Consider the following 15728-nt stretch of genomic DNA (forward strand, 5'->3'; position numbering starts at 1 on the left):
TGAGATTGTTTTGTTTTCATTTTTCATGTGGCAAACATTTGAAAAGAAAATTACTAGATTCAATAATGGAGTTAGATCCGAATGATGATCTTTATCAACAATTTATCAATTCATTTCAACAAAGTGATTTAGATCGATTATTTGCCGATGATGACGATGATCCAAATGACCAGGATTATAATGTATATCAGGATGTCTGTAATATTGATGATTTCAAAGAATTTCTTGATTTTTTCGATGAAACATTCAAAAACACACCGGCCACCGATAATGGCAAAGAACCGAGTCAAACAAAACTGATCGACCAAACCAAATCCGACTGTGATAAGCAGCAACATTCATTTTCGAATAATCAATTAGAAATTCTTTATCATCAGCTAAGTTTTCACACTCAATTACTTACACAGGATTGGATCCTATCCATTCGTTATGATGATGATGATGATAATAAAATCCAAAACGGATATAGGAAAATGCTTGAAGAATTGAATGAATTATCTTTAAAGAATGATAGGAATGTTTTACGATTGATTCGAAATCTTGAACCGGCTATTCAACTGATCGAACACGATGGTGATGATATTGTTGAAAAGGAACGTAACTCCAATTTCGGTACAGTATTGACATCTCAGCTAAAATCATTTCTAATCAAACATCGTGATATATTCCCATTTGGATGGGCATTACCATCTCGACCTTTTTTATCACGTAACAAATCCACACAGACAATATTCACTGAAGCTGATGATCATCTAATTGCATTTGGTTTTGAGAAATTTTTTCTTTCAAATCGTAAATCGACTCGTAATAATTCTGTTTATAAATATATTCATAATAATCTGTTGCCAATTCATTCGGAACATTCAATATGTCATCATGTCAAATATTTAAAGCTGATGAAAATTAAAAAAATTAACCAACAATTAATTGACCCACAAAAATATGATAAATGGTTCACTAATCCAATTGTTTATTATTTTCGGGAAAATAAACTGCTTCCATTTAATCGATATTTTAGCAAAGAAAATTTATCGAATATTTATCATTTATATCCATTGCCAGATTGGTATCAGAAATATATGGATAAAGATGATTCAATCAATCCTATACTCTATATTGATGATTCAAGGAAAAATAATAACAATGATCAACATTGTAATGAACAACAGAAAGCCAAATCAACGACGAGTTTATCGCCATCATCATCAAGTAAATATCAAACAATCGTACCTAAACCAGATTCGAATGGTAATTTACCAATTTTCGCATTACCTGGCCAACAAACTATATATGCCGATGGCACAATCATACAAAATATTTTGACTAATCAAAGTTATTCATTCCATACAATTGCCAGTCTAACACCAAAACGAATATATAGAAAATCAAATCATTACAAATCATCAAAGAATGATGAACATTCTATGATTTCTAAGCCATTACAAATCTGTCCATCAACACAAGAATCCTTGGAAGCGAATTGGCCCGTTGAGAATGATGAAATTATTAGTGATATAGTTCCAAATCAACCAGAAATACCCGCTAGTCGCGCATCCCCAAAGATATCGGCGGACGAAAATTGTGACGATTATGCAGAATTCGAAGACATTGAAATTGATGATAACAATAATGATGATGTGGAAATTGATAAAGTTGATGATGAACACGATCATGCTAAAAATGTTGTCGAAGAAGAAGACGAGGAAGACGATGAAGAAGAAATCGAAGATGAAGATGTTGACGATGATGGTGATGATGAAGAAGATTTGATGGCATTAATGGAGGCCAGTTGGACAACTGTTGCCAATAGTCAACATGGTAAACAACCACAACAACGATCACACCAAGATCAAGATGATGTTGGACGTATTAATCGACGAAAATCCGAATTATTAGCTTTGCAACGGGAATCATCCCGATATATTATTGAACATTCGACCGGTGGTGCATCATCGAACATCGATTCGATTAATGATCGTCTAATCAGCTATTATCTAAAACGTAGTCGTAAATTACTTGTATATGATGAAGATTATTTCCGATTCTTGGAATTAATTTCCAATTTCAATGATCAACCGTATTCACATGAAAAAATGTATAATCAACTTCGTGAATTTCTTTTCGAAATTCGTTGTAAATATGCTGAACAACATGCTGACAATGCTGTCCTCAGACAACAAGTTCTCGATGGTTTCGATGAATTAATCGAATTATTACTGTTGTTGGTGTTGTTCTCTATCGATCGATCTGATAGCAATCACTATTTGATGAATAATCGATCAACATTTGAATATCTACATTGGCAACGAACCTTGGAATTTTTCCGTAAACTTGAACTATATCTATCATTCGTCTATGATGGCCATCCAAATCAACAACAAAATTGTGTGCAGAAAATGATCCGTTTATTAAATCAATCATTGTCACAACATAAACATACATCCAGTGAACAACGAACAAAAATCAAAACATCTGTATCGAAAATTCTCAGTAATCATCCGCTTTTAATGAAAGAATTTTCCTCGCTATTCCTAGAAGATTCACCATCCGATCATCTTTATAGTGATGCTGAAGATTTTGATGAATTCACCATTCCAACCGATATTGAAATGGACACGGATGTTGTTGTCGTTGTTGATGATGATGAACTTTCTATTGAAAATTGTACGATTCCAATCGATCCGAATGATTCGAAATATGGTACGAATGAATGTCCATGTAGGGAATGTCATCATCAAACGACCGAAACAACGACAACAACAGCAGCCAACAATCATTGTACAATGTGTTCGATTCGATTCATTTCTGGTCGGATCTATCTGCCACAAATATCAACGAATTCGAAACGTCTACAATTAGTTGAGTACGTTCATCAACGACATCAACAACAGTCATCATCTTCTCCATTACGAACAAATAAATTGGATTGGAACAAACTGACAGTACAAACACCGGCTTGGACATTGGAAGAGGATCGAATATTATTACAAACCTGTAGATCAATGATTGTCGATTTTAATATAACCAAATTGACAGAAAGTATCATTGATCGTTTGGCCATTAAATTAGCAAATGAAAATGTTTTCAATCAAAAACGAACTTTCACAGATATTGCAGAACGACTGAGACATTTGATTGAAATTCTTACTTGTTGATTGATTTTGATTTTGATTTGATAATTTGATGATTATGTTATGTTTATTAACCTTTTTTACTTTGAATAAATTTTTGCACTTTAAATAATAAAAGCGAAAGCGATTGTATTTTTGCATTTGAATATATTGTATTATTTTCATCATCATCATGATGGATGAAATATTGACGAAATTCACGATGTTCAACTGGTATGATACGAAATCCAAGATCTTCGAGCAACGATTTATTTAAATGTATCGTTCCACGTAATGATGATCCAACCGTATAATCTTTTTCCATCAATGGTAGAATGGCATAACTACCGTGGAAAAATTTTCGCTTCAAATAATCAGCTCGATATGGTATGCTATCGACAAACGGACAAAATGTTCGATCATCATTCAATTTTGAAATGAAATTTGATTTGTTCAAAATGACCGGGAATGGATATGTAATGAATGGTAATAGATACATTAGCTGTACGTTTCGACCATCGCATTGTTGTTGGCGAAGTGATTCATAAATGAATTGAATGAAACGACCTTTTTGTGTGTGAAGATTATCGAATAAATAGGCTAATGATGATTGAAATTGTTCAATTTGTTTTTCATCCAATAATGGTTTGCGATTTCGTAGTCTCATTATGCTATCTAATGTTAGCAATTGAGTACTAAGAATCATTTTTGATGACGCAATTGAATCTTGAATTTGTTGTTGATTGACACACCGGCCAAGCAATTGTTTCGGTTCATAACCCATCATAAACAGTGAAAGGAGAATATTGTACGTACAATTGGGATATAAACGACTCTCATCATTGTTGCATAGATATTGTTCTAAACGTCGTAATTGTCCAACCGGACATTGGAATCGTACATTAGCCAAACAGAATAGTATCCGTTCAATATCTTTGATACGAAATATAGAAAGATTAGCCATCATTCTGGCAAATATTTGACGAAATAATTTTCTATCAATTATCAATATCGAATTGAGCATTAGTATTAGATGGGTTAAACATATTTCCGAATCAAAAAAATTCGATGGATGATTACCCAATATTTCGACAAAACGGTTCAATTGTGTTCGTAATTTTTGTCGATTAAATTCGATTGTTTCAAGAGAAAAACGTATAATTTTCAATATGGATACAATCGATATTGTCGAACGTATTGGATAAAATTGTAATAATTGTTCAGTACATGATTCAATATAGCTACGAAGTAATTCTAAAGGCATTCGTGTTTGAGTTTTGAAAAAACCCACTCCAATTAATGATAGTTCATCTACCGTCAATTCGTTGTTTTCGTTTAGAAATAAATGAATCTTTTCAATCATCGTACGTCTTTGCAAGGCAGTGATTGAATTTCTTGCCAAATTTGCCTGAAACATCAGATATAAGACCATCGATTTATCCAATTGCTGTTCGGCTAATAATTTCTTCATCAAACTTTTATTAAAACAAACATTTTGTCCGAGACCAAGTTCAAACCAGAGACTCGAGATGAGCATATATTTGGATTTGTTCGCAGACCAATCTTGTTCGATTCGATTGGTTAATAATGAATCTAAATGTTGCCAAATACGACTGAATGGCGAATCGAGAAAGGCCTTATTCCATTCATCTTCTTTTGTGAACACAGGCAGATTATGGTACAACGATTTCATCAGATTGATTATTTGTTCAATGTTCAGTGCCAAAATTTTTGCGTTAATATCATCAACACCATTTTCGTCCGAACTGAAAAAACGGTTCAAATCACATTTAAACGTCGAGATATCATTATTATGGTCATGATCAGCAAAAGGTATCGATAATTTTATCACATGATAAGCGAATATGTTTTCATATTGAATGAATTTCATATTGCTAGGTCTTTGCTGACTGATTCGATTGGTAAAGATATTCTTTTCGAGTGTCTCAAAATATTTGGACCAACTTGTTGGTTTTCCGTAATGTTTATATCGGCCAATCATCAAAATGAACGACGATTTCCATGATGGTGGATACAATAATCTTCGATGAAAACATCGTACAATCATTGATGGACGCGAGAAAGAACAATGAAAATTCAAAAATGAATAATTTGAAAATTTAAAAAATCGAAATCGAATGCATGTGTTTACACAGAAAAAAAAGTGTGGAGACTAGTCTCCAAATTTGGAGGGAAAAATCTGCAAATTTGGAGACCTGACTCCAAAAATGAAGAGAAGTGGAGACTGGTCTCCATTATTGAAGAGTGATCGCCAAATTTGGAGACCAAAAACATCAAATTTGGAGACTGGTCTTCAATATTGAAGATTCGTCTTCAATGATTGATAAATTTCGATTGTTTTTCGATTGTTAGTTAAAAATTGTAAATTTAATTGGATTTTTACAAAAATAAATTCATAACTTAGAAGAAACAATTCACTAAAAATTGTTTTTCAATTGTTCGTTAAAAATTTTAAATTTAATTGGATTTTTACAAAGATATAACTTAGGAGAAACAATTCACTAAAACGATGATGATATCGATAATGATCAAGATGGTCATCCAATTCAACAATCAATGGCTACAAAAATGGCCATCATGAATCGTCATCAGCCTGCTATAATGATTGATTCATCATCATCAATTCTTTTATAAAACGATTCACCAAATATGATGATAATTTCACCACAATTACAACATCATAATTTTCAACACCATTAACAACAACAACGGAATATTGTACATGTGCCACCAAGTTTTTTAATCTGTAATCAAACATCCATGAATGCAAATATTCCACCACCATCATATCATTGAGATAATCAAACTATTGAAGTTAACATGTCAGCAAAATCTGAATTGAACTCGAATTGAATAATCAAATATATGCAGATTGACAATAGTAGTAACGTTATTGTTTTTGAATTTAATTTTGTGACGAGAATATCATTCAACTTTGATTAAATTTTGTTGGTCATTATTTCGGTCGCATAAAAATCAAACATTTTTCAGAATTGATATATTTTTTTCACTGAGTACCATCTCATTCTGGTATTATTGGCAATGAATTGGCTGACCAATATATAAAAGATGCGACAAATTTTTCTTATTTTTCTTACAATCTTCGTCCAATTTCTTTGGCTTAATATCTTTTGAAAAATATCATGATTTATAATATAAGATGGATAATGAGTGAAGATGGCAAAGTTACTAAAAAAATTTTCCATCTGTATATGATCGTAAAATAATTCTTATTGATCTACATTTTGTATTCCCTCAGTTTTTATCGGGACAAGGAAAATTCAATGTTTACCTGCATATAATTGGTTATCGTTATAAGTCGTCTTGTTTTTGTGGTAATACTGGTCCAAGATTTGTTGCTGAACGAACTTTAATTGAAAATCAATGTTGTGTAAATCTACATAAAGAGAATTTATGTATTTGGCTATAATTCTTTAAATATGATTTTAAAAATTTATAATTTATTTTCTTCCCCCATCTTTGAGGTACAGGGGTTTTTATTGAATAAATAAATAAATAGCTCGACTTTGAATGAAATTACAGTCCATCAATCAATCAATCCTGACAAATTGACACCAATTTATCAAACAGTGGTGAAAATTCTTTGGCTCAAATCACTAATCATCAACATGTGATAAAGGTCAATTTTTACGTTCCATTGAAATTACATCATAATTTTTTTCACCAATTATGTAGCTGATATGATAATATCTATCATATAAGTTGATTTTTTATTCATTTTTCATGCTAAATCTATGGCAAAAACAATGCATTCATTTTGCCGCCTAAAATTCTAAAGTCCAACTAATGAGCAACTGCGCATAGTCATATAGATGTAACTATTTTCAATGCAAATTCTGCGCGCTTCTTTTCCCCTTCTATTCCCATACAAATTTGAATTTGACCGTTGAAAAAATCGAACAAAACTCAACGATTGTCAAAGACGGTTGTCCTCATTCGACTTTGCGCTATGTTCGTGATCATGTCGTGGTATTTTTTTCATTTTTCTCTATTTTAATCTTCGTTTTTTGCAGTAAATTTTGGAACAAAGAATTTAATCGATTCAAGATTATCTTTGTTCAAAGTTATTGTGGTCTAAGATCAAAAATTGGCCACGAAATCGATGAAGATCGTTTGGTTTGGTCATCATGTAATCATGATTCAAGTTGGCGAACAAATCCAATTTTCGATGACTTTCAAATGTATTTATGACATTTTGTTTTTCATCAAATTGTATTCAATCAAATCCTTTTCAAGTTTTCTTTTTCAGAGTCCATTATACTTGATGTATAATAATTGGAATTCGGATTAATATATGAAAACATGGTCAATGAGGTAATTTACATTTTGCCTTAGATTGAAAATGCTAACAATTTTCCTTGTCTTTTGAAGCATAAAATTTTCATTGATGATCAATGATCATCATTAGACATAAAATTGGTGCCGTCTTTATAAAAACGATCATGGTAATGATGCCGAACATTGCAAATTTATTGGTGGATATCTGGTCATCATCAGGTAACTTTCTAATTTCGCTATCAATGATTCTAACACTTAAATTTCTCAAAGGCCTGCATTGAATTGAATTGTTGGAGCAACTTATTCGGTAAGTCGACATATTCATTCTTCATATCTAATAAAGATTGGTCTATCTTTTTTTATTAGGTTTGTTCCTGAAATTTTACAATCATCAAATTGAAATTCGATTGATGATTATGTTCGAGATCAATTCGACGGTTCCATTGTTCATCAGCATTCAATTCAAGAATAGTTTGGCCATGTTCAACACATGATAACAGGTTAGGCTAGGGTTAGATTAGGCTTAGGAACATGATCTGAGCTATTTCCTATTGAATTTGATGCTGATTGAATCTTTGGAATCAATGAAGCGATCGAAAACATGATTATAAGTCGAAGATTCATGGGATGGAACACATACTTGAAAATGATCATGGTAAGCAAATGAATAGATTAATTGAACAAGCAACTAATATTTATCTTCACTTAGGATCGCCGGCGAACAATTTGGAAATTGAATTTCGAACCATGGATAGAATTTGGACATTGTCTTGAAACATGGACATCGAATATTGGACCTATTTCAAATGATCATGGTAAGCAAATGAATAGATTAATTGAACAAACAACTAATATTTATCTTCACTTAGGATCGCCGGCGAACAATTTGGAAATTGATTCTCGAACCACGGATAAAATTTGAACATTGTCTTGGAACATGGACAGCGAATTATGGATCTATTTCAAACGGGACAATTAACGTTGTATGGCGCAATTGGGATGTGAAATATGGATGTATTTTATTATTTCCAATTTTTATTAAATTAATATTTCAATAAAATCAATTAAATTTCAATATATATGGATTAAATTAATATGGGGGGTAAAGGGAATAAAAGGGGGTCAAAATTGCTGCAACAATCGTGATGAACGACACTATCGATAGTCAAATCGTTTAGTCGTTTACTCAAAAATACGGGTCTCCAAATTTGGAGACTGGTCTCCAAATTTGACGATTTACGCATTACGCCAAATTTGGAGACCAGTCTCCAAGTTACTTTTTTTTCTGTGTTATCATGTGATTACTGAATTATCGATAGATTCGTTCGTTATCCAATATGATTAGTCACGTGAGAAACATTTGTACTCGCGAGTTTATAAATTAGGAATTTTTTCGGGTGATATTTTCGAGTCATTTTGATTCGATAGAAAAGAAAAGAAAAGAAAATTCTGTAAATAATGTATTGTTAGAATCGAATTCTGTAAAATTTTTCCATAAAATAATGTTGATAATAAAAAGATTGTCAACAAAATGTAGAAATGTAGACGTCAATTGTTTTCTTTCCATTTTGTTTGATACGCGCGGAACGTTATTATCATTAAATTGTCATCGAAATCGATATTATAATGGCCGCCTGAATGTTTGTCAGCGATCATTATCATCGGTGGCCAGTGATATAAAATCAAATGATTGTAAATATAAAATTGCCATCATTGGTAGTGGTCCTGCCGGTTTTTATACCAGTCAACAATTATTAAAGGTGAGTGTAATTTATTTTCGATTCAGGTTTAATTTCGAATTAGTATCCAAATTTGAATATTGATATCTATGAAAAATTTCCCGTTCCATTTGGTTTGGTACGTTTCGGTGTAGCACCTGATCATCAAGAAGTTAAAGTAGGTGGTTAATTGTAATTGCAATTTGAATTTGAATTTGAATTTGTGTCCTTATATTTATGCACATTTTATAGAATGTTATCAATTCATTCACCAAAGTGGCCATGAATGATCGTACACGTTTCATTGGAAATATTAATATCGGTACCGATGTTACATTTCAGGAATTACGTGACGCTTATCATGCTGTTGTATTATGTTATGGTTCATCACAGGATGCAATGTTAAACATACCGGGCGAATCGCTTGGTAATGTTATATCAGCACGACGATTTGTTGGCTGGTATAACGGTATACCACAGGATAAAGATCTGGAACTATCTTTAAATAATTCTTGTAACACTGCCATCATTATTGGACAAGGTAATGTAGCTCTGGATTGTGCCCGTATTCTATTGACACCACCGGATTTTCTTAGGGTATGCATCACATTGGAAAATTGTTTATGTTTGTGTTATGTTTCTTTGTGTCTGTATTTTCTTTGTGTATGTAGAAAACGGATATAACAAGTCATGCATTTCAAAAATTATCAAATTCAAATATACGTCGTGTAGTGATAATTGGCCGTCGTGGTCCATTACAAGCTGCATTTAAAATCAAAGAATTTCGTGAGCTTACCAAAATGGCCGATTGTCATGTTCGATTCGATTGGCCGCAATCGATACGTGAACACTTAGATTTTAATGATAAACTTATCGTAAGTTGATTTACCTGAACGTTTTCTAATAATTGATAATTTGTTGTTTGCATAGGAATCATTACCACGACCACGTAGAAGATTGGCCGAATTATGTCGACGTATAATCGATGAATCATATGAAAGGAAAAATTGTTCAAAAGAATGTGTGTTCAAGTTTTTCCTAACACCCGTTGAAATCTGTTCAGAATCGGATAAACCAATGGCCTTGGCAAGTGTACGATTAAAACAAAATCGATTGGATGATTATGTACGTGAAGATTCAAAAATCATGGCCACTTGTGATAATGAACTAATCGATGAGCCATGTGGAATATTAATCCGTAGTATCGGATATAAATCAGTGCCATTAGATCCGTCCTTACCGTTTGATCATCGTCGAGGTATCATCCTCAACGAACAAGGACGTGTTATCAATAATCCAGATCTATATTGTTCTGGTTGGGCTGCATTCGGTGCAACCGGTGTCATATTGAATACAATGACAGCCAGTTTTGAAGTTGGCAAAAATATTTTACAAGATATTCAAGATGGACGTCTCGATACTGACACGATGAAACGTGGTTACGATCAAATCTGGCCGTTATTGCAGAAACGTCAAGCCATTGTCATTGATTTTGTTGATTGGAAACGTATCGATCAATTTGAACGTGAACAAGGCCGTAAAGAAGGTAAACCTCGAGAGAAAATTGTATCCGTTGATCAAATACTGGACGTGAAAAATAAATTCGATTAGACATTTTAATGGGGAAAAAGATAGCTTTTATTTATGAATAATAAAAAAAAATCAGCTGTTTAATTTTTTTTTTGTTGATTGTTGAATTTATATTTATATAATAATAATATAATAATAATAATGTTGAAAAAATCCAGAATTACATATTCGGCCAATAGCTAAAATTGTTTTTTACTTGATGTCATCGGGAACATCAATCAAGTTCGACCGTTTCCTCTTTGACAAGGAATTCATATTCTTCTTCATAATATTCTTGTTGTGATTGTTCTTCCGATATTTCACGTAATTGCATCAATTCTTCACGATGACTGTCAACAATCTGTCGATTACGTTCACAGATTTCTTTGTATTCACGTAATTGTTGTTGTCGTTTATCGATCATTTCTTTCGATAATTTCGAATAGGCCATACGATCCTTGGCATCAAATTCATCGGCATATTTTTTTAGATTCTTTCGAATTTCTTTAATCTTTTCTTCGCTCAACAATGTTGGTGGTTGTGGACGCCATGAAAATTGACATAAACGTTCCAAAATTTGTTTACGTAAAAGACGGCCTTGGAATGACCATACCCAATAGGCATTATCGCTCTGTAATGGAATTGAAATTGGTCATATTGAGAAACATTGGAAAAATGAAAAGAAAAAGAGCCAACCTTATTGGTCCAATAGCTAACACTAGTGACCACATAACGACCAGTTGGATCCCATTCAACATCACTCAATTTGAAATGTTCCTGTGTGTTTGTACGAGAGAAATCGGATGTATCGACAAATTCCAATGTATAATTGGCACTACGTAATGATGCCAATAGAATGAACTGACCGGTTGGTGACCAGAACAAACTATTGCATAATTTTTTCTCGAATTTTTCTGTCATAAATAGGATAATAATAATATAATATAATAAGAATCAATTGAATCATATGGAGCAAATGCAATAACATACTTAACAAGGTAACAGTAGTGCCTTGTTTGATTCCATAGAACGAAATCGTATATGATGGTGAATCGCCATGCACGATTGCCAATTTGGAACCATGTGGTTCCCAGCCAAAATTCACGATCGGTTCTTTGATTTCGATCGAATCGATGGGGATTTGTTTCTCACGAATATGATACAGATCGAATGAGTAGTTGAGTCCAGTGTATTTATTGGCATCATTACGTTCTTTTTTCGCCTTTGTATAACGATCGACTTTGACGCAAAGATAATCGCCATTATTTTGCCACTGCATCTTACAATCGGCAACGTTGAATATATTCTTTGAACGTACTTCATTTTTCGATGGTATCTCGATCAACGATACACGTGCTGGCACATTTTGCTCTTCAGCAACCCAATAGGCTAACATATTCTCCGATGGACTCCATACAAAACTCTTGATACCTGACATTTTCATCGATTTCTTATCCAACAAAAGAAACGTTTCGGTTTCATAAATGCAAAGCGATTCATTATGGATACGGCCAAAATATTGATCATCATGTGACCATTTGAATATTGGCCAGGCAATACTTTGGACATTTTCGGCATAGAATGTTCTTTTAATTGTTTGCATACGGATATCCCATATGATGATGGCATTTTCCTGATTCGTCAACATTAATGGCTGCGATAGGGTCACCAGGAAACGTTCGCATGGAGAAAAATCAATAAATATGACGCCTTCGTGGGCAAATTTGAACAAACGTTCGAAATTCGGTCCACCCCACAAAGCGATACCTTGTTTGTGAAATGTGGCCATATATGTTCCAAGTGGTGACCAATGTACCGATTGTTCAGTCCAATATGTTCGTTTCTGAATCAATGCCGGTTCAGGATTCGAATTCAGATAGATGGCTGTTGTATCACCACCATCATAAACGACTGAAAATTGATCACAACAATCTGGATCAAGTAACCATTCACGTAGGTTACCACGATCTTCATAGGGTTTCTTTTCTGGTTCTTCGAATTCATCGGGAATTTCCAGATATTTATCAATATCCTGTATCATATTCACGGAAAACATGTGATTTTTATCCAGTTTATGATTATTAAATGTTTTGACGGCTTCTTGTGCTTGTTCGGAATTTTCAAATTCATAGAACACATAGCTAAACGAAATGTGAATCGAATGTTAGCACAGTCATGACAAATATGATTGTCTTACCCTTTGGTCAATTGATTTTCATCCAATGGAAAATGATCTTTAAGTATTGTACCACATTTAGAAAACAAACGCATCAAAACAGTACGAAGTTTCTCAAAACGATCAGGCGATACTTTCGGTATGCCATCAACAATGATGACACTTTTCAAGCCGAAATCTTGTTTCGGTCGATTTTTGAGAATATCACCAATGAGCTCTACGAAATGAATTTGATTATCAAATAATAAAATTTAAATGACAAAAGAGAAAAAACGTACCATCATCTTTAATATCATCAATAAAATCTTCTGGATCATCAAAATCTGGCTCTGGTTCTTCTTCGGGCATTGTGGGTGGTTCTTGTGTCGATTGTTGTTGTTGTTGTTCATCCAATTCAGTGCCATTGGATTGAAATTTTTTCCCTTCGTCAGTTTGTATTAAATCACCTTCGGCCATGATTGCTGATTAATGATGAATCAAGTGTTTCATTCAAACTAAACAATGAAAATTGTATAAAATAAATGCGCCACACACACAAATTTGAATCGGCAGAATGGATCTTTTCAATTTTTATTGCGAGGTAAAATCAATTGTTTTTTGTTGAATTCAGAAAATAACTTTCCAATGCAGACAATTCAACCAAATAGTCGGCATCAAATCCAGACACACCGATGCAGCAGCGGAAAAAAGAATTCAACACACACACGCACACACAATGCAATAAATAAAGCACGAACGAAATAAAAGCTCGCGTGTCAAAATTGCCTGTACATATAGAACGTTCCTTAAATGCATCAAGTTTCAAATTTTTTTCATTTTCATTTCATTTTTCATCATCAATTGTCTGATGTCTGATCATCTGGTTCATACTTTTTTGTTCTGTAAATTGTTCCCTTTCCAGAATTGATTTCAATTCGTCTAGAAAAAAGTTCAAATTAATCCAGGAATTAGTATAGAATTCTGGATCTGACAATTTACCTATAAGAATTTTATATCTTTTATTTTATTTCATTTGCTCTAAATTTAATAAAATTGTTTTTGCACACGATGCATGATCATCAAATTGAAATAAATTCAAATTTGCATTGAATTTAACGAAATAAAAGAAGAACTTGATGGTATCCTCCTTTGCCAGATGTTCATCCATCGATCCATTGGTTGTATTAATTATTAATTAATTAATTGATTGATTATCCCTTTATCAATTCTTCAAAATAGAAATTAGTTGAAATATACACACACAGACACACACACCAGATCCCTATAATAGGCGTCGGCTTAGGAAACGATTCATCAAAAAAAAACAAAAAAAATTCCCATATATTCCTTATAAATAAAAGTTGTAGTGGTTCAAAAAGAAACAATCGATATATCGAAATAATAGGCGGCACATATTTAACACAATTGTAATTACTAAACACAGAGCATCAGTATCGCCGTCTGTCAGTGTTCAATTCTCTGTGTGTTTGTGTGTTGGATTGCATGCAACCCCAAACCCAATAAAAAAACAAAAAAAGACTAAAAATCGAAACCCAAAAAAACTTACTGAAAAAAACTGATTGTCTCTGATAGAGATTATCATCATCAATGTAATCGTCGGTTTGTTGTGTGCTCAAATTATTTGCCATTCGTTTTTAAATAATTCTACTGGTTAATTGATCAATTTTTATTTCTGTTGCCATTGATTGATTAATATCCGTGAATACATTGAAATATTCAAGGCAAGATGTCGACCGATGATAATTCGAAAAATAACAATGCAGACAATAATAATGGTGGCGATGGTGATGAAATGAATCTGAATTATAAACCACCGGCTGAGAAATCCCTATCCGATATTGTCTCAACAGATAAAGATGATGAAAGTCTAATGAAATATAAAGAATCGCTTTTGGGTAAAGCAATCCAAGACGTAGTGATTGTTGATGAAACGAATGCTAATCGTGTGATTGTCAAAGCATTATCATTGTTGGTTGATGGCCGTCCCGATATGGTCATCGATCTTAGCCAAGGTTTGTTTTTTCATCTGTTTTTGTTTGTTTGTTCCTTCATCTAAAATTTTCACTGATTGATTGCCAGGTGTTGAATGTGTGAAGAAAAAAGTGTATACCATTAAGGATGGAATCGAATATCGAATTAAAATTGATTTTTACGTTCAACGCGAAATTGTTACCGGTCTTAAATTTCAGCAAAAAATCTATCGCCATGGTATGAAAGTATTGAAAACGACCAATATGGTTGGATCTTATGCACCTAAACAAGAATTACAATCATATACGACACCTGTTGAAGAGATGCCATCCGGTATGTTGGCACGTGGTACCTATACGGTTAAATCATTATTTACCGATGATGATGACAATGAACACCTCAAATGGGAATGGTCATTTGAACTGAAAAAAGATTGGGACTAAATTACACTCGATTCATATCATTTAGTACACAAACCTTGCAAACGTTCAACGGTTATTTGCCAAAAAAATATCCTTTGTCATTTTATCAAAAAAAAATATCAATGTTATTCACCCAACAGTTTCTAACTCCCTTTTCCGAAATTGAATCATTGTTGATTCTTGATTGCTAAAATTTGAACTTAATCAAAACACACACAAACACTTTTGCTCACCCTTTTTTCTCATCATTACATCAATTTGTCCTCCACAAACACAACAAACATACACACACACACACACAATGTTAAGGTTTTCCAGACACACACCTACACATTTATACATTGAATTGATTTGTACGAAAATGAAACTTCCATAATGAATGCATATGGTTTTTAATTTGAATAAAATGATTTTTTAATTTTTAAGAAAATATACTGATTGT

The 15728-nt window shown here is 32.9% G+C and overlaps 5 protein-coding genes across 5 annotated transcripts; 3 read left to right on the forward strand and 2 right to left on the reverse strand.

Annotated features, from left to right (window-relative positions):
• The first annotated feature begins 65 nt into the window (after positions 1-65).
• LOC124493875 (uncharacterized) lies at positions 66-3248 on the forward strand. The gene has a single exon (XM_047056990.2). The coding sequence runs from the start codon at positions 66-68 to the stop codon at positions 3153-3155; it is 3090 nt and encodes a 1029-aa protein (XP_046912946.2). The 3' UTR covers positions 3156-3248.
• LOC124493882 (uncharacterized) lies at positions 3180-5178 on the reverse strand. The gene has a single exon (XM_047056996.2). It carries the CDS (start codon positions 5176-5178, stop codon positions 3202-3204), a length of 1977 nt encoding a protein of 658 aa, XP_046912952.2. The 3' UTR covers positions 3180-3201.
• Positions 5179-8771: 3593 nt separating this feature from the next.
• dare (NADPH:adrenodoxin oxidoreductase, mitochondrial) lies at positions 8772-10822 on the forward strand. The gene is made up of 5 exons (XM_047057001.2): positions 8772-9190; positions 9234-9326; positions 9401-9745; positions 9820-10023; positions 10079-10822. Exons 1-5 carry the CDS (start codon positions 8933-8935, stop codon positions 10757-10759), a joined length of 1581 nt encoding a protein of 526 aa, XP_046912957.1. The 5' UTR covers positions 8772-8932; the 3' UTR covers positions 10760-10822.
• Positions 10763-14172, reverse strand: eIF3b (eukaryotic translation initiation factor 3 subunit b). The gene is made up of 5 exons (XM_047056994.2): positions 13172-14172; positions 12915-13110; positions 11708-12858; positions 11414-11631; positions 10763-11348 (listed from the first exon to the last, which is right to left on the reverse strand). Exons 1-5 carry the CDS (start codon positions 13347-13349, stop codon positions 10953-10955), a joined length of 2139 nt encoding a protein of 712 aa, XP_046912950.2. The 5' UTR covers positions 13350-14172; the 3' UTR covers positions 10763-10952.
• A 173-nt stretch (positions 14173-14345) lies between these two features.
• On the forward strand, positions 14346-15716 carry RhoGDI (rho GDP-dissociation inhibitor). The gene is made up of 2 exons (XM_047057014.2): positions 14346-14905; positions 14973-15716. Exons 1-2 carry the CDS (start codon positions 14620-14622, stop codon positions 15305-15307), a joined length of 621 nt encoding a protein of 206 aa, XP_046912970.1. The 5' UTR covers positions 14346-14619; the 3' UTR covers positions 15308-15716.
• Positions 15717-15728: the final 12 nt, after the last annotated feature.

The sequence above is a fragment of the Dermatophagoides farinae genome, chromosome 6 (assembly GCF_024713945.1).
Source record: "Dermatophagoides farinae isolate YC_2012a chromosome 6, ASM2471394v1, whole genome shotgun sequence".
Lineage (NCBI taxonomy): Eukaryota > Metazoa > Arthropoda > Arachnida > Sarcoptiformes > Pyroglyphidae > Dermatophagoides > Dermatophagoides farinae.

Bases quoted from the DNA above. Each gene is read 5' to 3' on its own strand.
- eIF3b (XM_047056994.2), bottom strand. From the start codon at position 13,349: ATGGCCGAAGGTGATTTAATACAAACTGACGAAGGGAAAAAATTTCAA. The intron at 13,111-13,171 runs GTACGTTTTTTC...TTCATTTCGTAG, and splicing joins TGATGATATTAAAGATGATG to AGCTCATTGGTGATATTCTC. The intron at 12,859-12,914 runs GTAAGACAATCA...CATTTCGTTTAG, and splicing joins GAAAATCAATTGACCAAAGG to CTATGTGTTCTATGAATTTG.
- LOC124493882 (XM_047056996.2), bottom strand. From the start codon at position 5,178: ATGATTGTACGATGTTTTCATCGAAGATTATTGTATCCACCATCATGG.
- dare (XM_047057001.2), top strand. From the start codon at position 8,933: ATGTTGATAATAAAAAGATTGTCAACAAAATGTAGAAATGTAGACGTC. The intron at 9,746-9,819 runs GTATGCATCACA...TTGTGTATGTAG, and splicing joins CACCACCGGATTTTCTTAGG to AAAACGGATATAACAAGTCA. The intron at 10,024-10,078 runs GTAAGTTGATTT...TTGTTTGCATAG, and splicing joins ATTTTAATGATAAACTTATC to GAATCATTACCACGACCACG.
- LOC124493875 (XM_047056990.2), top strand. From the start codon at position 66: ATGGAGTTAGATCCGAATGATGATCTTTATCAACAATTTATCAATTCA.
- RhoGDI (XM_047057014.2), top strand. From the start codon at position 14,620: ATGTCGACCGATGATAATTCGAAAAATAACAATGCAGACAATAATAAT. The intron at 14,906-14,972 runs GTTTGTTTTTTC...ATTGATTGCCAG, and splicing joins GGTCATCGATCTTAGCCAAG to GTGTTGAATGTGTGAAGAAA.